Below are 19,199 nucleotides of genomic sequence, written 5' to 3'. Positions count from 1 at the left end.
GACTCTGACGTTGCATCTCCGCCGCCTGCCCTGACCCTGTGCCTGGACTTTGACCTCAAGTTTGTCTGCCATCTCTGTACCTCGACCTTGGCCGCCACTGCAGACAAGTCACGCCTGAGGAACGACCTGGTAGTACCAGCTTGTCTAACCCGCTTTGCGGCGGGCTCTGGTGAAAACGGGTACCACTTAAACTCTGGTCCCAGGTAGTGGCTTGTGTCATCTGCAGTGGTCCAGAGGATCCACACCTGCAAGCCTGACAGGACATATGTATAAATAGGGGCACAACCCACACTAAACCTGGAGCCAATGTCTGTACTGAAAAGCAGAAAAGACATTTGAATATCATAAAAAAATTTTCTCTTAACAAGAAATGAAACTTCCCATTCAGATTTGATGCGCACCATGCAACAAGGACATATTGCCGGATTGGCTGCTGAACAGTCAATACAACATATCCATATCCATATAGCAACGAACCATGGCTTTGATTGGCCAGTTTTGCCTTGCATCTAGGGGGATTCATTTGCTGGATTGGATGTTTGGCAGGCAATCCGTCAACATGTCCGGGTCGCACCTGAACTCCAAACCTGAACAGAAGTTTGGGTCCGCTCAACTCTACTTTTAACCTCTTCCCACCCACATCATAGTTTTGGTTTTGCACTTTCATATTTAGCTTTAATTTTCCAAATATATATGAAGGATTACTATTTACAGTGTATAATGTAGTTATGTAATCATTCTAACCCAATTTCCTCAAAACTGCATTATAAAAAAACTTTTGCGGTTACAAATACTCAAAAGTAAAGCCCACAACACACACAAGATCAACAAATGAATCAAGTTTCATTTCAAGCTGATCATCCCATGGCTTACAAATATGGAAATATACAGGCCAAGGGCAAGTTACAGCAGATAACATCTATCTTCCTACCTTTTTTGAGAATCTTTTACTCCTATTCTTTGTTAAACACCATTCACTTAATTTAATACGGCATTTGCTATAAAAGCACAGTGTACACAGAGTTGTCCAATGGGGAGAATTTTTTCAAAATTGATTAATGTTTACAATTTCATGAAATTGCTATACGCTAACAAAACCTTTGAAAGTCAGATATATGATGGCTAACTAGACATAGACACCAAGGATTTCGGTGTGATGCATTAAGAAACAACATTTCCTTTGAAAGATGGTTATTTTGTATCGCAAGCCTCTGGACATGGGATGGTTAAGGTAGTACACAGTTCTAGGATAAGATTTTCTATATCACTTGGTAAAAATTGCATGAAGGCACAAGTTGTGTACCACTCCCTTGCACTCATTGCGTTGGACCTTCATCAGACACAAATTGCAAGTAAAGGAAGTAGGAAGGGGAGTAGGTAGTAGATACAAATAGATAATCGCTAGAGTAGGGAAACTGGAGGGTAAAGCGGTGTCCCCCGCTATAGGAAAGAAGCCCGAAAGACTTCCTAAAGAGGTGAGTAACAAGTTCCTGTTTTATATGTTGCATTTTTTAGCCTTAATTCAACTGTAAGTGATATATTTATTATTATTGTGTTATAAGGAGCTAGGTTTACCAGTACTAGCAAGTATTTTTGTAATAAGTTCTACTTTATTTTAACTAGGAATAGTATATAGAAACACTTCTATCTGTGGCTATAAAAATTTCCATTTGTTAAAAAAATATATACGCGAACCCAAAGGAAATAGGATTATTAATTGATATAGAACATAAAGTCTGAAAGAAGGTCTAATTGTTTTCTCTACTTTTACTAGCTACTTTTCAATAGGTTCTATTAATAGCCTACTATTAAAGGAGAAGGATGTACATTATTAGATCCTGGCACCCAACAATGGGTGATCTAAACCACTAAACCTTGTCCCATTCATCAATCACATCTTTTACACAGAACATTCTGTACTTTTGTCAGCCCTGTCAGAGAGGAGAATTGTGTGTCACTAGCTGGTGCAATTCATCAACATCTCCGATAAGCTCTTCAATTGACTTTTTCTCCCTAGCTCATTTATGTCTCTTGATTAAAAAATAAGAATGGCATATTTGTACTACATGGGGGTATACATCATATTCGGAAGATGCTTTATGTAAGTTCTTTACATAAATGTTTAATATGAAAATAGCATAATAGGGGGGTGAGTATAACTAGTATTAAAATTTAACTTCTAATTCAAAACACATAAAAAAATCACATTAAAGTGTCATGTGCCCAGTATAAAGATAATTAATGTAACAAAATTACCTTAGTGCAGAAGTGAAATACTCCAAGATATTAAACAAAGTTGCAACATCCAGGTAAGGACACCAATCTAATGCATACAAGTACTCTTACTGTCATTCGGACGTAAACGCACCTACGGGCTGGAGATCAGGGCTTCCAAAGGGGGAGGAAAATTTATCCCTATATGGTCCCTTTTACTCCTGCCCTTACAAGGGCAGTCAACAGCTGTCCCTGTTGGACTGAAGCATGCCCCCTAAATAAGCCAGTATTCCTGACGCGTTTCAGCTTGGCATAGGTTAGGCACTCAGTGGCATGCAGGTTGAAGAATGGGCTCACTGTAAGCCAATGAATGCCCCAATAAATAAACTGCGAGTCTCCAGTTGCAGTAGTGGACTTGGAGATCTATTTTGTGCAGGCTGGCATTGTGACCGCTTGGAGTATATTCGATCAGTGTTTGGATATTTTAATAAATGTTTAATACCAAAGATTATTTTTCTATTACCAACAGATATGAGGGAATTCTGCTTGCTCATTGTAAACTACTAGCTGTCAGTAACAGTTTTCTACATAATATTGCATGAATCGGTTGTCTCGATTCTATAAGGATTAAATAACAAACAAAAGTATACTTACTCATTTATTCCTCTTCAGTTTCGCTGCTCCTGTGCTCCCCACTTGAGTTATAACAATCCTATATTGTGTATAACACAATAACTGGATTTAGCAATCCTGTGCCGTAGGCAGTTGAGGCCGGTAAGCTTTAACAGCTGAGTTTGAACCCTTTTATATTATGTTGAGCACTTGTAAAATCATTACACAAGTTATGCAATATGTATTAAATTTTCTGCAAAATTATTGATTTGTTTTTCAAAAAATCAATTTTATAGTAACTTATCAGCAGGTGTTATGGGTGCTCCTGCAGCCCCCCTCTTTGGTCGAGGTACACCCATGTGCCTCCCTGTACCCCTTCAGCATTGCGGCAGGCTCACTCATCTGTCAGCGATCCAGCGCTGTGTCCCACGATCCGGGAAGTGTGCTGCTAATTGGCCCTGGCCACCTGGCAATCTAAATAACAAGTCAGCCTTTTCCCTTATGCCCCACCGGGTCTTTGTGCCTCATGCCTTAGTGAAAATCTTGTTGCAATGCTCTGTGTTTGTTTGGTGAATTCCCGTTGTGACCCCAGTTCCGTCCCTGACTATGCTCCTTTACTGCCTGTCCTGACCTTCAGCTACGTCCCAGACTCTGATTCCAAGGGCTGCCTGTCCTGACCTCCTGCCTTTCCCGATTACGATTCTGCCCTACAACTCTGTATTTCAAAGTCGCACCAGGTGGTAACGCGCCCCAATCCAACCTGCTTTGTGGCGGTCTCTGGTGAAAACCGGGTACCACTTAGAGTCCGCTCCCAGGTGTCAGCTTATGTCTTCGTCCATGGTGCTACAGAGGGTCCACTACCACTGATCCTGACATTAGGGTCATTTCACACATACTCTTTGTACCACTGTATATTTCTTTGTACTTCCCTTTACAATCTAACCATGACATTACACTCTAAAACTGCCCACAAAGTGCATGTATGTGATTGTATCTTAATAAAAGTACATAGAAGCTATAAGTATTACTATTAATTGTTATGATGATGATTATTATGATATTATTATGATGAGTTATTGGAATTATTCCCCCTCATAAGCATAAGACATATAAAAGTGTTTTTTTCAAGTTATTAATAATTGTATAGCTCCAGTGTTGGTTTGCTGGTTATTCCTGCCTAGGTTCATGTACATGTTTCCAAAATCCAAAATAACTAATATGAGTGCTTTGGCCAATCAGCAGCCTCGGCCATTGCTTACTATATACTGCTAGCGGTAGTGTTTCTGAGTGATGAAAATCTACCATCAAAATCAAGCATGATAAACCAGGGACACTTAGTCACAGATCCAGGCACTGTGACTGTGGTCATCTTCTTATATTTTTATCCACCTCCTTCTTTCTAAAATCTACTTATGCACATGAGCCTCACAGGCTCAAATAGCTTCACAACAGGCATCCCTCTCCCCTACGGCTTCCTCATGATTTCGCTTTCCCTCTGTCTTTCGTAAACTCATGGAAGAAGCGGAAGTTTCAGCACATAGTGGGAGGGTTACAAGACTACCCCAGTCATGGCTCTTCAATCTAAGTGTCCCTTGTTTATCATGCTTGATTTTGATGGTAGATTTGCAACATTCCCCACCGGGGCCTAGCCTTCTTGGATGGTGGATGGAGGAAGCTGGGGTCCTGATTACCTGAGTGGCTGGCTAGTGGGACCTAACAGACAGCGATGATCACGGGGCTTGCTTCCTGGGCAAGAAGTAGAGCATGAGACGAACCCCCTGGTCAAAAACATGGAACTTTCCATCCACGATAATAAAAGGGTTTTATAACCTCCCCTTTTAAGGTATCAAGTCCTTTCATCCAACCAGTTTGCTCCTACCATCACAATAACATAGAGTCTACAATTGGACAATGAGATTACCCCTTTCCTCGCAGGCAGCGACTTATAGCTGCATATTAGATTTCCATGCTGGAGCCCCCTTAGTGAGGTGATCAGGCTCACCAAGGAGCTCGTGACATGGAGAGGGACAAGTTTTATAACATCTACCTAACCCTTTGCATCAGCAGGAGTGTTGTACATTTCCTTTAAAGACTGTGATACTATTGGTTCTTTTAATGGCAGGACAGAACTACCAGTAGCTTTTAAAGATTAAATCTACCAATAGTGGTGGCACTTCAAGTGAAAGTATCCAGGTTTTTCTAATCTTGCCCTCCAAATTTTTGTCACTATGGGTGGCTGTCAACTGATGTTTGTATAAATGTAGGTAAATAACAAACATTCATGAATATGGATATGGTATGGAATGGAGATTATATTTGTAAGCTTCTATAAAGCAGGAAGAATACTACAGCAGTCAAATCAAGCATCACAGAGCTCCTAGAGTGTACACTTAAAAAACACATACAAACGTGATAGCAATTTGCCATTTTACTTGATTTAAGCTTTCATATTTGTAAAGTCTCAAGGTTTAAAATGAGATTATTCTGTCCTCAGAAAGAATCCTTATCTAGTCTCAAAAATACTTCAACAGAAATGCAATGTACTGAACATTTACAATTTACATCCGCCATCAATTCAGGCAGTGTTCCATTCCTCTTCTTGCAGAAGCCACATCTGAGTTTGGCTCCATGACCTGCCATTATGAGCCCATGAAGAAGAATGTTTCAATTCACACTGATGAAATATTAATTTCACATCCAGCCCAGGCTAGAAAACCAATTTAGCTAAGCTGGATAGTTTAACAAAAGTAATGAAGAACCCTCTGTACAGCTTACTAAAAGGCAATATAAAATACGCAGCAGAAGACATGCGTTGTATCAAATGCATCACATTTATTCATTTGAAGCACATTAAAACTATACAAAGCCTTTGTTTAACCTCAGTCATTGTACCTTGTTTCAAGGTAAAATAGTCATTTTGAGAAATCTGAAAATTTTTAATTATACGACTGATTTACATTTCTAATTATTATGATTATCTGCTAACCAGGGCAGATTATATCTAGCTTTGAACTTTTGTTTGAATTATAGTTTTTTTCATCAACTTACATAAAGGCTTTCACTTAACAAGAGGAGAATAGGGCACAATCCACCACTCCAGGAATGTGCACAAAGGACGGGAGCTACATGTGTTCAAATGGTCACTTATATTCTCCCAACTCCCAATGCTAGTGGTTTTTTATCTTGAGTTTTTTGTATTTCTACAATGTGTGTGTGTGTTCGGTTACTTTCACATCTTGTTTTTTGCATATTCCAAAAAAGCTCCCATTGTACACACTGAGTACACCCATAGACATATACTGGCAAACAGATTCACTTTGAAGTATACACTCAGCAGAGGTCTTTGGAAGCAAAGCATTGCATTCCTTCTCTGGCCTATGCTGAATGTACGCTAACAGAGGTCTCAAGTAGATGTTACTCTTGGCATAAGGACAGTGAAACAAAGTACTTGGCACTCTTATGTGGATTTTCTGAAAGCTTTAATGCAGGAATGTCAAACTCATAGCAGTCAGCTTGCCCCCACAGATGCCACAGTATCCCCCACAATACCTTAATGCCCCCCTACAAATACCACAGTGCCTCCAATAGTTACCAGAGTGTTCTCCATAGTTGCCAGAGTACCCACGTCATCACGACTGCTGGCTTCAGAGATGGTGCATACAGCCGTCGTTCATAGGAGTAAGAAGGAATCGGCTGCTACTTCAGGGGAGCAGGGAAAGGTGAATGTCATAGTTACCCTGCCCCTGTACTGTGGGCCGGATAATACAAGTGCTTAATCCCTTTACGACCTGGCCCTTTTTTTGTTTTTTCATTTCCATTTTTCACTCCCCACCTTCGAAAATCTATACATTTTTTTTATTTTTACATTTTTACAACAGCTTGTTTTCTGCGTAACAAATGACACTTTATTGTGACGGTATTTAATATTCCATGCCATGTACTGGGAAGCGTGAAAAAAATCCAAATGCAGTGAAAATGGTGAAAAAACACATTTGCGCTGTTTTCTTGTGTGCTTGGATTTTACGGCTTTCACTGTGCGCCCCAAATGACATGTCTACTTGATTCTTTGGGTTGGTATCACAGGGATACCAAATTTGTTTAGGTTTTATAATGTTTTCATACAAAATTAAAACCTTTAAAAAAAAAAATATTGTTTTGATTTTGCCGTCTTCTAGCACTAATAACTTTTTCATACTTTGGTATACGGAGCTGTGGGTGGTGTCATTTTGTGCAACTTTTGATGACATTTTCAATGCTACCATCTATAGGAATGTAAAGAATAAACACAAAAAAACAGAGACAACGGAGGGCGGCGCCTCGAGTGATATCGTAAGGCAATTAGTAAATGTAAAGAAAGTCATTGTAAAGTGGCATTTTTTACTTTGGGCGGTATTTTCCATTATAGAGTTAAACACACTGAAAACTGTTATTATATTTTGATAGATCTGGCTTTTTCGGACAGGGCAATCCCTAATGTGTTTATGATTTTTACTGTTTATTTATATTTGTATCAGTTCTAGGGAAAGGGGGATAATTAGATTTTTTTGTTTTTTTTCATTATAATTTATTTTTAACTTTTTTTTTATTTTTACTTTCATTATTTTTCAGACCCTCTAGGGTACTTTAACCCTAGATTGTCTGATCGATCCTACCATGTACTGCCATACAACAGTATCTGGGGATTTTCCACCTCATTCATTAAAATGTGCAAATCGCACATTGTAATGAATGGGTTAAAACGAGACAGCCTCGGGTCGTTCGTGAACTTTCTCCATGTAACCGCACCCGACGCGTGCCTTACTATTACGGCGCACATCGGTAAGGGGTTAATTGTAAACAAAGAAAATTTGAATTGAATTGGACTGCGACATCACAAAATTGTATTATATTGCATGAACTAAGCTTTGCATTCACTTTATTAGCAGCAAAGCATTTAGATAATTCACACAAGAGTGGCAAGTCCTTTGTAACACATGATATTGGTGGTGGTTCCCCAATTTTTCCCCAGATGCAAGCTTTTTTTTCGACGCAGTGGACTGCAAAACACATAATATATTCACCTATAAGGACACTGATTTCCCTTGGGGTAAGACTCTGAACATTAGCAGCAGCCAATCACTGGCTACTGCTGATGTTCACTCCTTTTCCCTTTCAGGGGGAGGAGCAGGATGACGTATCCCTTTATATGTGCATACAGTGAAATATGTCTTGGACCTTTGTCTGGGCCCCCGAGAATCGCCCCAACACATCCTTATAACATAGAGCCATAGGGCCTTATGCTGTGTATTATCTTCTGTCAAATGATAAAAACTATGTAAGGAGACTCCTAAGATGTTATGATTAGATGCATAAACATGCCCCCCCCCCCCACTGGATAGTAATAGTGACCCTAAACATAGAAAACAATTGAAAAAAGGAGTGGTGAAATGAGTGTACGAAAGACAAACTTTCAAGAGTAATATTTTATTAAATATGATATCAAGATATCAAAGATATTTGCACAAGTTCATTTTTTGCATATGTTCCCACTAAGTAACTATGGCTGGTAAGATAAAGTACCCCTTTATATGATATATTCAAGCATGTGCCAATAATCCATTAGTAAAATATGAATAGAAAAATGATTTCATAGACAATGTTTGGTAACGCATCGGTAACTCTGCCTCTGACTTTGAGTCCCAACAGAAAATCATCTGTATCAAACATTGGAACTTTATTTAATGGTTTTAACAGTTTTGCAGTGGTCATAAGACCTTAAATAATAAATTAAGTGTTCAGTCTTAAACTCCATTGTAATCTTGTTTTAATGCTTAAATGTAACATGCTGGCTGTTAAACTTTTTATGTAGGCTTGACTGCTTCTTATGTTAAGTCATCAGAGATTAGTTCAGCCTTCTTTAACAAGATTATATTATTATATATATTTAAAAGAATATTTGAATAAGAAATGACATGGATATTGAATATAGTTTAACTACACAATTAAACATTCCTTATGAAATTTGTCAAAAGTTCCTCCTTATAAAATATTTTAGTCTTTGTATCTTCATCTCATTGCACAGAATAAAGCTGTCAACCATGTAAGAAGGTACTGACAAGCAGAAGTTACTTAGTAACACTCCATATAGTAACTGTGCAAAGCGGACATAAAACTGTAGCAACCAAAAATCATTCCAATTATTAGTATTAGCATGGTTTAGTTATGCCTAGTAGTGTCTTAACATTCATGTAGAGTTATATTTTTCTCCAATGTTACTAATACTTATAGGAGATATATTTATGTTGTACTTTACCTGTAGCACAGGCAAAACATGAGGAAGCTACTCAAAATAGTCCTAAAAACTTACTATTCCACAATGAAGCGCTTGATCTATGAGTTAATTTAGCCAGTAACAATGAATATGGATATATAGTTAGATAAATGTTATCTAATGCAATATACATTCAGCAGATTCTTGACAATGATAGGGATAGACAAGTAGACACACTATAGATAGGGGAGATATGAATATGGATGGATAGTTAGATTATATATATATATATAGTAAGAAATAGGTTAGGGATCGCCTTTGCTGGAGTCAAAGGTCACGCTTCTTTTTCCATCAATTCGAGTCAAACAGCAGCAGGTAGGTATAAACTGACGCTGGGTCAGGTTTATTGCAGAAGATTGCAAGAAAAGAAACAAAAAAACATTTACAAACAAAACTCCTTGCCTGTCCGGCACTGACTATAGACAGTACAGCCCTAACTAACAACTGGAGGGCTTCTCCCTGCCAGCTAACAAACACAGCAGTATTGCAACCTTACTTGCATGTGGCTCTCACACAGACAGGCCTGTGTCTCCAGGTAGAGAGAGAGAGAATTCCCCACCTGACTTTCCCTAAATACCTTCCTTCTGAACACCTCATTAATTAGGCAGCAGGTGAGTCTCTGGACTGCTACTTCACATATGAGAGGAACCTTGGAGAAATATACCTCCCCTCCACAACCTGTCCTGCACAGGTATCACAATATATATATACATGTGAGCTACTCTATCTAACTTATATCCTTGACACTAACGAGGAGGGCCCGATCGGCAACAGAGTGGTCTGGCATATGGTGTTCGCACAGACTATGGCACATTTCTACACCAGGCTGGACCTGGCATAGAACTGCCCTGCTGACCAAAGCAGTACCAACCTGCTGGGATTTATCAGGAGGCCATAGGTGAAGGGGGAACATCATACACTGCTGGATGTAGCACCAGCAAATTATGCATCTCCCCCTTTACCAACCATATGTTGGTCCTTATCTGTCATAGCTCCATGTACAGTACTTTTCCCAGTCTTCACCTTGTATACAGGTGTATGCTGTGTAACTTTAATGTGTTTTGTTAGTGCAGCACAGCCACACATTCAACCTGAACCAGTATTTAACCAATGTATGTCAGTCCAGCATACGTTGCTCAAGCAGTTGGAGACTTGTGTACTCCTCATGAACCTTGATAGACAATTGTTTTTCCTGTCCATCCTAATTAATGGTCACTTGTGAGAGCAAGTGTCACCCCCACCCTTGGATGTGCACACAAGGTTTTTGGTGGCTTTGAAACTATCTATATATTTTCATTTCTACTTCAGTAAGCTCTTGATCCCATTGTTCCATATGACAATGTTTCTACATAAGACTATACAAAAAAAACATTTATCATTATTATTATTTAATTCCATAGAAAGATAATGGGTTTATTTATTTGTTTTTGGATTGTGGGATGAAATCGGACAGAAAAAGCTCGACATACTGTAAATTATTCAAGTAGAAGTTGAACTGAAAACCTTATGTTGCTTTTTCTTTGATTTAATGCGAAGCTAAAGTTTTGTACAAAAATGTCAGGCAATTCAGAGGTCCAACTGTGCAGCTACTGCACTGAACATATTTTGTGAAGCACAATTCTACAGTACATATACAGTATGGACAAAATTAATATCACAAATTGTAGTTAAAACAAGCAAATTACGTGGAAATGTTTCTTATGACATCTGCTACTTATTGTTTCTTACTTATAATTTCTTTAATGTACTTTTTTTTGTTTCAGGAATTTTACAGTGGTAAATTCTAAGATCATCGTTGTTACGATCCATCCAGAGCCTAAATATATAGATTCCGTGGTAGAGATTGAACTCGCTCATCTGAACAATGTAAGCGTAAGTACATTAAACATTTATTTAAACGCAAAGTTCCTATTGATTTTCCAGTTTCTTCTTGTTTATCTTAGCAGGCTTATTACAAGGTAGGCAATGTTCCTTATTCTGTTCTGTCACAGCTAGTCACTTGTTCGGTAAAAACATTACAGAAGCAATGGAAGTAATCAGAAGGAATTTTTTATGACTAAGGAGTAACATTCAGAATGGCTGTGCTCACCTTTAGTACTGTTTTACCAAAGGGGCCGGAGGAAAAAAAAAAAGATACCATCACATGAACATTTGCTATTAATTTGATGTAATATTGTCTTAGATTAGGCATATGGGTCACTATTTACCGTACCATTGTTGTACTGCTCACTTTCTTTCTGGATAAATAAGACATTTTGATCATACTATGTCCTCTTTTTACCATCATGGTCGTTTTGTGGATTCTAAACACCATTTACTTCACCATCAAACTTAATAAATCATAACTTGCAGGGCAACAGGCAACAGAGAGGTAAATGTTAATTCAAATCCACAAAAGCAATATCTCCAAAGCATTTGATGTCCTTTCCATAAAATATAAAACCATGAAATTAGAAATCTTTCTAGTGCTGAGGCACTGGTCACTGCATCTGCATGGGGTTCACTTGCATAACGGTGCACCCATGAAGACCACTTCTGGTGCTCTTGGCTGACTGGTTGTCTTGGACCTGCTTAAGGCTGATGATCTGTCTGGAGCGTTGGGGTGCAAAGTTGGGGGCACAGTGGGTGTTGGCTACAGGTGTTTTATTGTTTTTCCTTGTGGAGCTATGTAATGGCCCTGGATTTGCTTTACAGTACTGTGTTTGGCTGCAGGAATGATGTTCTAACGCTGGTTAGCCGGTCAGCCTTGGCTGCAGTGCATTTTGGTCGCATGTGTGCCGAACTGGAACCCCTGTACACAGATATTATGGCTGGTGTGATATAAATGTTCCAAATTTTGTGACAGACTTGTCTCTCTGTAAATAGTAGTTTTTGCTCCTGAGTATGTGGCATAATGTACTTTTATGTATATATCTTATCTTTCCATCCTTCTGCTGTATGTTCTACTTTTAACATTAAATGCAGTAAAAATGAGCAAATTTTATGGCCTCAGTTGAATTTTAAGACTTTCTATCCTAAGATCCTGTAACATATTTACTTGACGATAGGATTTCAAAGGCAAATTTCAAGAGATAATTTGACAAGCAATTGGAAAACCATGAGCATCTTCACTCTAGCATCCTAGATCCTACAGTAAACTACAGTGGTTGGCTGATTTAGGACACTTAAGGTTCATCTGAGTGTATTAACGTGTCAAGTGATGTTGCGTTTTATGTCACAAGCAGTGAAAATGTATCGTTTTAAGGCTGCAAAGTGTTTACAGTGTTATTTTGTTAATGACAGGCAGGAGATATTTGTTATTCTGCGCTGATCTCGAGCTGCTGCATCTGCGCTCAGTATATTTAGTTGGAGGTAATGTACGTTTAGAGAGATGTGTAATGTCACTAAAATAATATTGGTGAGCAAGTTTATAAATAGGTGTACTTATACAGTGCTTGTAAAATGTCTGAAGAAAGGGATGGTGTGGAAGCCATGTTCATTTCTCTTAGACTCTGGAGCACTTTAGCTCTTTGCATCAATTAGGATAGAGTCTCCTCTATTTATCTTTTAATGTGGGTCAATTGCTTTCACTATCAGATAGCTAAATGGCTATACTGAACTGTTGATCTCTGCACTGCCTTTACAAATGGTAATTTCCTACCTGTTTAACACAAGAAATTGGAAGGTTATCAGCCCCTAATAATGCATGGAAGAGGAAAAACACAGTCATGTATAAGCATATGTCCATGCCATCAAATATCATTAGCATGCATGGCAAGGTGTACACTTCCAGTATATTCCCTGAGTTTCTTTATGTCTCTACAGCCAATGTATTTTTTTTAACTGCCAAATTGAGTAAATTAAGCTTGTTTATTATAATAGTAAATATACAACCTACATATAGAACACCCATTAATCGTTATAATAGTTTTTATGTCTCTTCTTCTAGATGTATAGCTCATTAGCATATTTCTCTATATATAAATATATATTTTACTTACATGTCTGTATTAATTCTGGTCATCAATTATCTAGCGTACCCTGCACTGCTCAGAAAGTGTGCACCACCTTTTTTTAGGTGCACTTTTAACATAGTGGAGCAGATTTACTTACCGGTTCCTGTCGCGATCCAGCGGTGCGTTCTCTGTGGAGCATTCGGGTCTTTCGGCGATTCAAAAAGGTAGTGCGCCCGATGTCCACCAGGTGTCGCTGCTGCGCTGAAGTGCGTTGGAGTTCACTGGAGTTCACGATCCGTTGCTGGATGCAGGTAAGCGCTTGTCAAGAGTGCATACCTGCATCGATGCACCACAATCCGATCGCGTGTGCCAAAAACCCGGGGAAATTCAGGGAAAATCGGCGCAAATCGGTAATATTCGGGTAACCCGACAGAAAAACGTGATTCTGGCCCTTAGTAAATGACCCCCACAGTGCGCGACACAATTCTATCGAGTGAATGTAATGAATGTACCGCAAACTCCGACTAAGCACTAACAAACCCCTTCAGGTGCACATTTTTTCTCTGTTGTTGAACACGGTGAAACCGGTGCAGACACATTATAAATACATGTGCAAGGAGTTTGCACATTCTTTTCAGTGCAAAGTCAGAAAACTGGCACAACCATTCTAATAGACTGGGTCTCCCAGAATCTCCACTAGGAATCAAAAGTCTTATTGAAGTTCAGAGCATGGGAGCCTGCTGCTTTCTACAGATCTGACATGTTAACCCTGCTAAGTTCTAACATCTGCTCCATAATGCATTCTTTTCTAAACAGCTAGAACAGTAAACTCATAAGAATTATTATAGGCTTTGTTCAACATGTTTTCTAATGTCAAGATTAAGTTTCTGAATGTCGACAGCTGACATTGCAAAACAAAAACTGGTCAGGATTATCCTGGGACAAGCACTTGCTAAGCAATGATAAAAACACTTACAGAACCCTGCAGCTTAAAATGCTCCAGTTCCTATTTCACTGATAAAGCAAAATTTAACAGGAAAATGATATTTAACCATTTATAAGTATCAGAAGAAATCAGAAGCCATAGACAAGTTAAAGTGTGTTTAATGCATTTAATTTAATTTATCTGTTACAGATGTAGTATAGTTGAACCTGATATTAAAGTCAAATGTCCATAGTATCTTGAGAATGTACAAAATCGGACAAATAGGGGGTTATTTATCATATGCCGGTGCTTGTGCTCCTGCCCATCAAAAGCCTATATTGCGACTAATGTAAAGTGCAGACTCACAGGTGATTAATACGAGGCTTGACCTCACAGATGGTTGTAGCTTGTGATAATTCAGGTATAGCAATGCGCCTCATTCAGGCGCAAAAGCGGAAGTAGTGCACCACAACTGTGATATATCTGGACAATATTTGCAACAATTATTTTTTTTGAATTGAAGGGAGAATTTTCAGTATACAAAATTGCTTCATGTTCAGATGAATTGCGAGAGGTCTGAAGCACATGGTTCATAGATCCAGATGCATGTTATTCATCTGCATTAGTAAATTTTCTGTCTACTTACTTGGTTACCATTGTAGATGATCCATGTGCTTAGATTAAAAATTATGCTCATCACATTCAGACATATAAGTGATTCCTGGATGGTTAATTTTACTTGCATCATCCTGATTGTTCCTGATTGACAGGACTCACTGCTAGGACATGCTGCTGTGTGGAACATTGAGAGAGAACTCTGTCATTGACCAGTTCATGTCATGAGAGTAGAGTGTTGTCGTCCATAACCCAATCTAATTTTCAATGTCTACCCCATATTTGTATCTGATCACATGAAATCGCAGCATAGAAGCATGAGAAGTAGTAGAAGTCCTGGGAGGCATGCTGTCATTTTATGTGATCAGATACATGCAGGGGGTAGAAGTTGCAAATTTTACTGGGTAAAGGACCTTAGATGACATCACCCTGGTCGCATGACATGCTGAGAAGAGGCATGGGACATGAGGAGGAGTAGATGGAAAGGGTTGGCCGAGCAGGATATGCCCCCTCTGATGCCAGGAAGGATAACATAAATGTAATTTATGGGGATGTAAGGGAAACAATTTTTATCTTTTTTTCATGAAAATATGTTTTTCACTTTTTTCTGTATTGAGTGCTATGTGCTAATCTCATAGTACAAACAGGAACATGCACCTCATATAATATTGGTGTCTTCACATGTAGTGTTTGGTCACCCTCATGCACTTGGAAAGAAGTGTACATCATGCCAGTCATCAATTGATAGTTCTTACTACCCAGAGAGTTTATTTGACCATAAAGCTCCTAATATTCTTCAAATTTACGGGACTGAATACATTTTACTTCTCTATAGAATTGTATTTTTCTGTTTCTGCTAAGCTGCTTGTTGCTATGTCCAACAGCACGACCCTCATATAGTAGAATGAAAAACCTTAATCTCCTTTTCCACACTTTATAATAGTCTCGCAATACAAAGCCCAATTTTTCCTGATAGTATGATATCTTACGTGAAGGATTAAAGTGTACATCAAACGAGTAAAAAAAAGTAAATGACAGAATCTGGAAAATAACTGGGCTTGATCTTGTGAACAGAAATAGCACATATCCCCAGCAAATAGCCCAAGAGCTTCTTATCAGTCATCAATCAGTAAATATGTAAATTACATTTCGCTGTTCTGAAAAGCAGTGGCATTTTATCACAAGTGAAAAACCGCAGTTCTCTTTTTCTTATTAACCTCAAATGAACTTTTCTGCCTCCCGGGTTCTTGCTTTCTATGTTTTTGTTAGATTCATAAAAATACATACAAATGTCATTTTCTATTTAGGAAATTATATGAAGGCACATTGTTTTATCTATGCACAGACATAAGGAACAATACTGTGGCTAAATCACAAAGTTGTGATTTAAGTTGTTCAAGGGTTTTTACTGTATTAACCCCATGATGACCAGACTGTTTTGTGAAAATATTTTTTTCCCATTATTTTTTACCCTAACCTTTTCAAAAACCAAGGATGAGTTGAAACTTTTCATTGGCACCATTTTGGGCTATATCGATTTTATCGATGAAATCCTGCTAACCCTTAATTGGGGGTGGGATTGGAAAAAAAAATATTTCGAATCTTTGTAATGTTTTTCATTTGCAGTGTTCATCATGCTGCTCACCACTTTTACTACAGTATCCAAATTTTATGCTACACACATAGGATATGTTGTAACACATGTGGAAGCACCAAAATACGTTTTTTATTTATTTTTGTTACTTATTTACTATTTCAAAAATGTAATTTGACTTTTATTAGTTTTCATTTGATCTCTTGTATACACTGCACTACAAACTACACTGCAAACTTTGTCAGTATTACTAACCAGTTGGGCTATTAGAACTCACCTCTTGCAGGGTCTATTAATCAATGAACAAATCACTCCAAAGCCCTCACCGCCAGCTAACTCTGAAATAAGGTAGGAGACAGACCTGCAGCTCAGTGACGTCACTCTTGTGGGGTGTGTAAAGATAAGCCAAACTCCTCTGTGTCAGATATTTCTGGAGAGTGTAATTTGCATTTGTCTTTCTCAGTTTTGTCATCTATTAACTTTTGATTTGCTTTCTATCTGTCACATTTTCCATGTGAAATAACCCCCACTCCAAACTGATTTAACTCTTTCTACACCTCCTATTTCCAACCCAAGAAATCTATCTTTATGTACCTATATTGTTTTGTACCAGTGGCTTATAGTTCAGCCTATATATAACTTTTTCTTATGGGCACTTTATTTAATAAAACACTCCCTTAGTGTAACTATGAACCACTAAAAGGTGCAAGACAAGTAAAATCATTCTGATTGGTGGGTGGGTCCCAGACAAAGGCTAGCGCCGAAACGCGTGTGAGAGAATCTTGTGATAGATGGCAGGTGGACTTTGATAATGGGTATGTGCAATATCCTTTGGTTACTACATATTGCGTACACTACAATGTTTCACTGTTATTTTTCTATGTAGTACAAAGTGTTTATATGGATGTTTACAATTAGACATAAGCATTGTAAGCTCTAACTGAGCCTGGGTTATAGTTGCATTAACAATAGGCACTTTTTTGCATTAGCACTAGGCAATTTTCTTTATATCAGAACCACAAACAAAGGCAAACATGCAAATATAAGTTAAGCCCTTCCCGACATTTGACGTAATAGTACTGCATCGCGGGAGGTGCATTCCCGCAAAATGCAGTACTATTACGTCAAACTTCTGGCCCGGCTCCTGAACAGAGCTGGGGCCAGAAGCTACAGTTGTTGGCTATATATTATAGCCGACAACCGCCTCTAAAGTAAAAGATTTCTCCGATCGCGGGTGTTAACCCCTAACATGCTGCGGTCACACTGACCACAGCGTTTTAGGGGCATTTCACAAGAATCACCCCCCCCCCCCTTACCGGGATGGTCCGTGGTTCCTGTCACAGCCCCGGGACTGCTAGTGTCCGAGGCTGCGCAATCCTCTTCCTGGAACCGGGTCCTGCCTTCTGGCAGGACTCGGCTATAACACACTGAGCACATCTGAATACTGAATACATCTGTATTACACTGTGTAAGGTGAAGAATAGCTTAAACAAGCAAACATCAGTGGACCGCTTGTTCAAGCTAACTTGTAAAAGTGAAGAAAAACAGTTAAAAACATTAAATAAAAACATTTTTAAATAAAAATAATTAATTAAATAAAGTTAAAGTCCCCTAAACACAAACATTCCCTATACACATGTATTAAAGTAAAAAAACCCACAAAATCGCCAAAAAAACCCACATATTTGATATCGCCGCGTCTGTAACAATCCGTAAAATAACTCAGAAACATTATTGGGCCCGCTCAGTGAATGCCGTAAAAACAAAACACCAGAAATTTACAAATCTCTTCACAAAAATGTTCTAAAAATCAAAAAAGTTATGTGCACCAAATTGGTACCAATTGAAAGGACAACTCAACACGTAAAAAATAAGCCCTAAACTAGCTCTGTCAACAAAAAATTATTAAAGTTACGTCTCCGAAAAGATGGCGATGCAAAAACAAAAGAGATTTCCTATATATTCGTTTTTTCCAGTAAAATTGTAAAAATAAATGAAAAACTATATAAATGAGGTATCACTGTAATCATAGTGATCTGTAGAATAAAGATAATATAGTATTTTTAGTGTATGGTGTACGACCCCCAAAAAGTACAAAAAGGAAACCAAAATTGATAATTTTCTTTTCACCCATACATTCAACAGTTAATAAAATCTCATCAATAAGCTAATGACCCACTACAATGAAATATTTGTAAAGTGCATCTCATGTCGCAAAAAATAAGCCCTTATATGTGCAAATTGCCAAAAAAATAAAGATTGTATAGCCAATAAAAAGTGACAATGCATAATCTGCATTGATGGCACACTGAATGGCGCAGCTTCCCTTCGATGCCCTGGCGTGTGCCCATGCAGGAGGTTACTACCACATATGGGGTATTGTTATACGCGGGAGGGATTGGGTATCAAATTTTGTGGAGCGTTTTGGTATTTTATCCACTGAAACTTTGTTCATTATTTGAAAAAAACATTAATTTAGCAAAAAAAAATTTACTTATAAAATTGTATCCGATTTTGTTTTAACCCCTGTAAAACAATTAACCCCTACGGAACTCAGCCTCTTTTGGCCTTAAGGACGCGGCCCCATTTTTCAAATCTGCCCTGTGTCACTATAAGTGGTTATAGCTTTGGAACGCTATGAGATATCCAGGGGATTTTGAGATTGTTTTCTCGAGACACATTGTACTTCAAATTAGTTTAAAAATTTAGATGGACCTGCTCAAAGTTTAATTGACTGTGAGAGGCCTAAATAATAGCAAGACTCATAAATTACCCCATTATGGAAACTACACCCCTCAACGTATGAAAAACCACTTTTAAGAAGTTTGTTAACCCTTTAGGTGTTTTATAGGGGTTAAAACAAAATAGAGGTGCAATCTGCAAATTGTAATATTATTTCACAATACACTCATTTTGGGTGGAAAATTAAACATTTATAATGGATTAAATGAAAAAAGGCTCCACAAAGTTTGATGCCCAATTCCTCTCGAGTAC

At 38.2% G+C, this 19,199-nt stretch overlaps 1 protein-coding gene across 8 annotated transcripts in view; it reads left to right on the top strand.

Annotated features, from left to right (window-relative positions):
- The window catches only part of ADGRB3 (adhesion G protein-coupled receptor B3), a 577,118-nt gene that overhangs the window by 367,928 nt on the left and 189,991 nt on the right, over window positions 1-19,199 (top strand). For 7 of the 8 annotated variants that reach the window (XM_072142190.1, XM_072142192.1, XM_072142193.1 and 4 more), the window contains one exon: window positions 10,900-11,008. In XM_072142190.1, coding sequence (XP_071998291.1) covers window positions 10,900-11,008 — 109 coding nt within the window. The remainder of the gene's footprint in view (window positions 1-10,899; window positions 11,009-19,199) is intronic. The other variant, XM_072142191.1, reaches the window with a different exon arrangement.

This window comes from Engystomops pustulosus, chromosome 3 (genome assembly GCF_040894005.1).
Source record: "Engystomops pustulosus chromosome 3, aEngPut4.maternal, whole genome shotgun sequence".
In the NCBI taxonomy this organism is placed as follows: Eukaryota; Metazoa; Chordata; class Amphibia; order Anura; family Leptodactylidae; genus Engystomops; species Engystomops pustulosus.
This window is presented reverse-complemented; position numbering and strand designations above follow the sequence as displayed.